This window comes from Nannospalax galili, unplaced genomic scaffold (assembly GCF_000622305.1).
Source record: "Nannospalax galili isolate Female #2095 unplaced genomic scaffold, S.galili_v1.0 scaffold5431, whole genome shotgun sequence".
NCBI lineage: Eukaryota > Metazoa > Chordata > Mammalia > Rodentia > Spalacidae > Nannospalax > Nannospalax galili.
Window position 1 is genome coordinate 26,129 of NW_008330296.1, and position 7,323 is coordinate 33,451.

The 7,323-nt window shown below is 45.1% G+C and overlaps 1 protein-coding gene across 1 annotated transcript in view; it reads right to left on the bottom strand.

Annotated features, from left to right (window-relative positions):
* Positions 1-268: 268 nt before the first annotated feature.
* The window catches only part of LOC103742379 (butyrophilin subfamily 3 member A2-like), an 11,945-nt gene continuing 4,890 nt past the window's right edge, over positions 269-7,323 (bottom strand). Inside the window, 5 exon segments of the mRNA XM_029568571.1 lie at positions 269-1,750; positions 3,681-3,719; positions 3,795-3,815; positions 4,188-4,358; positions 4,558-4,839. Of these exon segments, the coding sequence (XP_029424431.1) occupies positions 1,101-1,750; positions 3,681-3,719; positions 3,795-3,815; positions 4,188-4,358; positions 4,558-4,839 (1,163 nt within the window). The 3' untranslated portion in view covers positions 269-1,100.

Sequence of the window (7,323 nt, forward strand, 5' to 3'; positions counted from 1 at the left end):
GAGCTTTTCCCTCCCAGAACACATGGGCTTCTGCTCAAGTGATTTAGAGTCGTATATGACTTCCCCGCCCTTTGGCAAAATCCTAGATTAGATGTTCACAGGACTCTGGAGTCTGAAAAACTGGACAGTTTGGGCCACACACGTTCAAAAGACTTGAGCAGATGCCTGTGTTTCCAAGAGTGTCTTGGGAGTTCACGCATCTGCGTCCCTCCTGTTCATCCTTCCCCGATATTCGGTAACAAAAGAAAGAAGAGAGATTGTCTTTAAATGTAGTTTTAACTTTTTTTACTTCAACACAGACTGGGAGTCAAACAAGACAGAGACCCACACACTTGTTTGCAGTTTTCTTCCGACAAATGGTTGTCACTCACAGGAAAGCCACATTTCTCCAGTGGGAAATCTCCATGGGCTTCTCAAGATTCTCCTTTTTCTCTCTGCCTCTTGTTCTTTAAAGAAGCTGAAATCTCAAGTACAGAAACTGACCTACAAACCACCAAGGACAATTGTCTGAACCCCACAAAGATCCTGAGTGGAATAAATGGAGGGCCTGAGGGGGTGACCTTTCACGTCTTTATTTGTCTACATGTGGTTTATTTTGCTTAACCTAGCAATTTCCAGTCTCACCCATTTTCTTACAAATGTCATGGTTTCATTTCTAATTGAATGTTTGTGATTTTCTGTGATTTTCATATAGTACGTTTTGATGGTATTTAGATCCCCCATCCAAACCGCCTCTTACTGCCCCCTGCCCAGTTTAATGTACTCTATTAAATAGATATAATAATAGCTATATAATAAGGATTATAGAGTCTAATTTGTGTCCCCAATGTCCTTCAGAGGGAGTTCATTCACTGGAGCCTGGGGAACATACCAAGAGTCCCATCCTTAAAGGAAACCACTTCTCCTCCTCCAAGCAGCGATCAGTTTCTTACTTCTCCGTGTCTTTACTGGGATTTTGTCTGGTTTGAGCTGGCATGGGACCTGTGCGTGCTGTCACCATTGCTGTGAGTTCATATGAGTGACTGGCCAGCTGAAGGACAACTTTCTGAACCCCACAAACAGCCCGAGTGGAGGCCATGGAGGTGTTGGGTGTTCACTTCTTAAGGGATTAAGAGGGGGCTTGCCTCCTCGGGGGCATCTGTACCACAGTCCCCTAAATTAGTCATGGGTTTACTTGACAATGATTCGGAGAGATGTTCAACGTGATCTGGAGCTGAGCAGATTCGAACAGAAGTGTCAGGACCCCGAAGGCTAAAAAAAGGGCGGAGGGACCCAGGAATGGTGATCCCAACAAAGGAGAAGATGTGGACGCTCGTCTCCATGTTGTAAAAGGACAGGGTCCCTGCCTCACAGTCCAGGAAGAGGCCGATCCTGTGGGGGGGCTGCTTCCGAAACAGAAACTTGGGTGGCTTGATCTGAGCCCAAACTTCACCTTTGCTGAGGGTCAGCCCCCAAAAGTGACTTGGAATTTTTCGAAGCCGGCCTGGTTTCTTGATTTGTTTTGAATAAACACCAACATCCCACCTACTTGCAGTTCCATCGCCCCTCCCTGTAAGTTCTACCTCCCAATAATATTTACCGGTGGTAAAGAAATTGTGACCTAGAGCACTAAACTTTCTTTGAGCTTCCTCTTCCCATCGGCAGGCCATGTCGTCACAGTTCTGAACACCATCCTCACTTTGAGAAACACATCTATTCTCTGACAGGGTGAGGCTGGAATGAGGTGATCTTAAAACCAGAGAAACACGCACTACAAGTGTGGGGGAAAAAAAATAAACACCATCAGTCCTCGTGGAGACTGGTCAGCTTCAATAAAATGCAAATAGTGAGTGCGGACAGTCAGGGGAAATCCCAAGGTAAACGGAAAGTGCATGAAGTGATGGAGATAGCGTGAAACCACATAGACAGGAAGCTGTTGCTTGTGAAAACCCTGCATCTGGCACTCCGGGACGGGTCTCTCCATCCTCCCCAAATGCCTGGAAAGAGAAAGTGCATGAAGTGATGGAGATAGCGTGAAACCACGTAGACAGGAAGCTGTTGCTTGTGAAAACCCTACATCTGGCACTCCGGGACGGGTCTCTCCATCCTCCCCAAATGCCTGGAAAGCAAAGCAGCTTCACCAGAATCCCAGCTACAGAGCAGAGTGCTTATATAAACTCAGATCCTGCCACCAAGCACCGTATTTCTAAAACTAGAAATGCGTGGATGTAGGAGAAGGGTGTGACTCAGTTCACAAGCCCACAGAAAGATAACCCTAAAGAGCTTAAATCGGAGTGGGCACATGCCTGGCACTACGGCAAGACTCAATTCTCGGCCTTTCTCGGCTTCATCCAACCCTCACGATGATGTCTGGTGTTGCACCTCAGAATAAGGGAAACTATTTGAGAGGAGGAAGGGAACCAGCAAGAGAAGGCCAGGAAGGGCAGTGGACGGGAAGGAGACTGCCAACAGCGTACAGAGACGTGTGAAAAAGCCATCATGAAACCCACGACTTCGTGGCTAACTTAAAACCAGTGTTAAAAATGCTTCTCCTGCAAATAGGACCTTCACTTCAAAGTATGTAACTGCTGTGATGATATGAAATGCGGAGGGGCTCCCTGCAGCCCCAGCTGGCCTGGAACTCACTACGTAGACCAGGCTGGCCCGGAACTCACTACGTAGACCAGGCTGGCCTTGAACTCACAGAGATCGCCTGCCTCCGCCTCCCGAGTGCTGGGATTAAAGGTGTGCGCCACCACACCTGGCTCTGAAATGTGGAGGTTTATGATGGTGCTGTACTGCCATGGCCATTGTGTCTTAAGGACGGTTCTGGGCTCTCTCTCCTTTACGTATTTTGTGTGTTCGGCTCTCACATTTTCCTCGTTCTTCTCATCTTAGAGTCTAGTCCCTTGAGAAAATGACATAATAAGCTTAAACTGGGGAGGAGGACATGGTTCATACGAAGTAAAGTTTCATGCGCTGCCTTGTGAATACCTAACCACAATTCCCTCCTCTCCCCATCACTACAAAGCAAGAAAACACACCTGCAACGTGAGGCGAACCAAAGCTGGTCCTCAGTCTCAGGGGCTCCATCTCTCCGTCAGCCTGATAATTACTCAAGCCAATCAAATACTTCCTTGGAAACGGAGGGTAGTATGGAGGACCTCATCTTGTCTCCTTCAGTTCGTTCTGGCCCCTCAGCTCCTGCTTGCAACCCTGTGTGTTCCTGCATGGCCAGATATACGAAGTTTCACGCGCTGCCTTGTAAATACCTAACTACGATTCCCTCCTCTCACCATCACTACAAAGCAAGAAAACCCACCTGCTAACCCCATCTTCAGCAACGTGAGGTGAACCAAAGCTGGTCCTCAGTCTCAGGGGCTCCATCTCTCCGTCAACCTGATAATTACTCAAGCCAATCAAATATTGGAAACAGAGGGTGGTGTGGAGGACCTCATCTTGTCTCCTTCAGTTCTTTCTGGCCCCTCAGCTCCTGCTTGCAACCCTGTGTGTTCCTGCATGGCCAGAGCCCTAGACCTGTCCTCTCACCCCAGGCCATCAGTGCATGTGACTAAGAAAGTTCCGTCAATCTCATCTGGTGTCATGTAGTTGATCTTATTGGGCTATTTAGGCTGAAGGATCCCTGTCACCAACAAGGTGAATAGAAGGTGGGGCCCGACCACAGCACCAGGGGAACTCACCGTACTGATACCACGTCTTCATAGAAAGAGAGTAACCACCTGTAAGACAGCAAATGCTCAGCACAGGGTATGAACTCCTCTTACTTCATGAGGGCAGAAAATTGCAGAACTTACCGTGTGCTTTCTGGAGTGATTCTAAAAAAAAAAAGGAAAGAGAGAAAATGAAAGAGAGAGAGAGAGAGAGAGAGAGAGAGAAAGAAAAAAAGAAAGAAAAGAAAAATTTAAAATCATTTTACAAGGGAAAACTCCAAGATTTATTTCTAGTTCATATTTCTAACCCAGATGCCGAATGCCTGCTCCATTACCTAGGTCAGTATATTTATCTTAACTGAGAATTGTACAATCACTTTTTTAATGCTCTATGTTTATCACATATGATTTCTCCCTCTGCTGAATTCTATTATATTTTTTCCACAACTTGGAAATCAAGTTCCATCCCAGGCCCACACACAGCCACCCTAACAAACCCTGCACACGGGGCCGTGCCCGTCTGGCTCGCGGATGTACCTTTGGCTCTCCTCTCTTTCATTTCGTCTTCCTTGGCTCTCTGTACTCTTCTTTTTTGCTGTTTTTCCCACCAGACCCAAACCACAGCAGCAATCAGTAAAATGGTCAGAGAGAGTGAAACCAAAGCAAATGCCATATGGCTCCAGGAAGAGGCACTAGGAAAGAAGGGCTCTGGCACAGAGCCCCAAAATCTGTTAAAATACAAACACCAAGCAGCCCTGTTCCCTCCACATCCTGACTATGCCCTGTTCCACTCCACATCCTGACTATGCCCTGTTCCACTCCACATCCTGACTATGCCCTGTTCCACTCCACCTCCTGACTATGCCCTGTTCCCTCACATCTTCTCCCTCAAATGTGCAGCACTGACCTGGGATAGAAATGGTTTTCACCTGCTCTTGTCCAAGGAAGGGGTTTTTCATGGAGCAGGACACTTTATTCTTGGCTCTGTCTCTCACGATGAGGGACACTTCCACTTGAAACAATCCATCGTCACCCTGGGTCTCGTCCTCAGAAAGCGATAGCATCTCCTCTCCGCGTGTGCCCCTCCACTGTATCTCAGGCTGGGGGAACCATCCCTTCCCTGTGCACGTCAGCTTTATTCCGTTGTCTTCTGGACCCACTATGAGGATGTGAGGGCCAAAACCCAGACCTGGGGAGGAACAAGACTCATCTGAGACCCGGGTGGGTTTAAAAATCGCTTACGGCAGCACCAACAGTGGGGAGATGAACAAATTGATTTTATATCCTGGCACTTTGCTGAGAGTGTTGATCATATCTAAAAATTTTCTGGTAGAATTTTGGAGCTCTCATGTATAATATATCATCTGCAATAGAGATAATTTGACCTCTTTTTTCCAATTAATACCCCTTTAATTTCCTTCTCTTGTTTTATTGTTATAAGACCCCAGATATCCAAAGCAATTCTGAGCACAGATTTCAAACTATTTTACAGAGTTATCATCATAAAAACAGCATGCTGTTGGCACGAAAATAGACATGTAGATCAATGAAACACAATAGAAGACCCAAACGTGAGTACGCACAATTTCAGCTGCCTGATATTTTACAAACATACCAAGAACACGCCCTGGAGGTAAGACAGCATCTTCAACAGATGGTGCTGGCAAAACTGGATCTCAAAGTGCTGAACAAGGAAATAAGACCCGTATCTATGACCCTGCACAAAAGTCAATGTCAATGGATCAAAGACCTCAATATGAAATCTGAAATGTTGAAACTGTCAGAACAAAATATAGCCAGCATCCTACAAGATACAGGTGCAGGAAAGGACTTTCTAAATTGAACTTCAGTCGCTCAGGAATTAAGGTCAAAAATTGACAAATGGGACCTCAGTACCTTAGAAAGCTTCTGTAGAGCAAAGGAAACAGCCAATAAAGTGAAGAGGAAGCCCACAAAGTGGGAAAAAATTTTCACCAGCTGTACATCTGACAGAGGATTAATATCCATAATATACAAAGAACTCAAAGAACAAAGAAACAAGAAAACAAATGACTAAATTAATGACCCAGAGAACACTCGAAAGAAGAAATAACAATGGCTAAGAAACACCTAAAAGTGTTCAAAATCCTTAGTAATTAGGGAAATGCACATTAAAACCACTTTAAGATTTCATCTCACCCCAGTCAGACTGGCTAAAATCAAGAAAATAAATGACACCAGATGCTGGAGAGGAGGATGTGGAGAACAGGAAACTCTCATTCATAACTGGTAGAATTGTAAACTGGTGTAACCGCTGTGGATATCAGTGTGGAAAACTCTTTAAAAACTAAAAATAAGGGGCTGGAGAGATGGCTCAGCAGCTAAGAATACTGGTTGCTCTTGCAGAGGACCTGGGTTTGATTCCCAACACCCACATGACAGCTAACAACTGTCTGTAACTCCAGTTCCAGGAGGATCTGAAGCCCTCTTCTGACCTCCACAGGCATGGCACAACACAGATGCACTTACACACACATAGGCAATACACTCATACACATAAAATAAGATAAAAATAATAAATAAAAGACCTAAAACTAAATTTACCATATGTTCAAGTTATACCACCTCTTGGCATATGTCCTAAGGACTCAGCATCCCACTACAGAGGCACTTGCTCAGCCATGTTTGTTGCTGCTCTTTTCACAATAGCTAAGAAATGGAAACAACCTAAATGTTGAATAATGAAAATGAATGAATAGTGAAAATGTGCTACATTTACACAATAGAGTTCTACTCAGCGGTAAGGAAAGATGAAATCAGGAAATTTGCAGGTTAATGGATGGAACTCGAAACTGTTAAACTAAGTGAAGCAGCACAGACTCAGAAAAACAAGCGACTATGTTCTCCCTCATTTGTGGATCTTAGCTCCAAATCCTCCTATGTGAATATATATCCTGACATAACCACAGGAGACAGGAAAATGGAAAGGCATCATGGGGGCAAAGGAAAAGAAGGAGCACAAAAGAGGGGGACAGTAGGAGACAGATGTTACTAAGGAGGAAATGGGGGAAATGGAGGTAGTTAACTGGGAAGGGAGAAGGGTGTACAAGGAACCATGGAGGTGCAGGAGAAGAAAGAGCTCAAGGGAGGGGGTAATAGGAGACAGGTATCATCGGGGGGAAGGGGAGAGACTAACTGGGGAGTGACTATAGAGGGTTATATGGGGCAGAGAGAGGAGAGATAAATATTGCTTAGGTGGTGTGAAAAAACAGAGGAAATAAATGTATTAGTTCAAAAAGCCTACTGAAAAATATGCATACAATATACATGTATGCTTATGTATGTGTGCGTGCAGATATGTATAGCTGAAGGCTATATAACAGAAAACAGAGCACCAGGAAGGGGAAACCTCCTTTTGAGTTGTTGGTTAGGGTAGTCCAGAGACACCCAAAATAACAGAAGCTATTGCTACAGCCTTTATTGCCTCCTAGAACTTGGAGATAAGACCCTGTTGCTGAAGACAGGACATACTTCAGAGAGAGGAAGGAATTGAGCTGGAACTGATCTGGAAGCCTCCCCCCTGAAGACCAGCTCCCATAATATCAGAAGATACTATGCAAACAACCACGGAAAAAAATCAATCTATGCTTCCATCCAGCTTTAAAGTCTATGAACCACAATGACCAACCCAGGG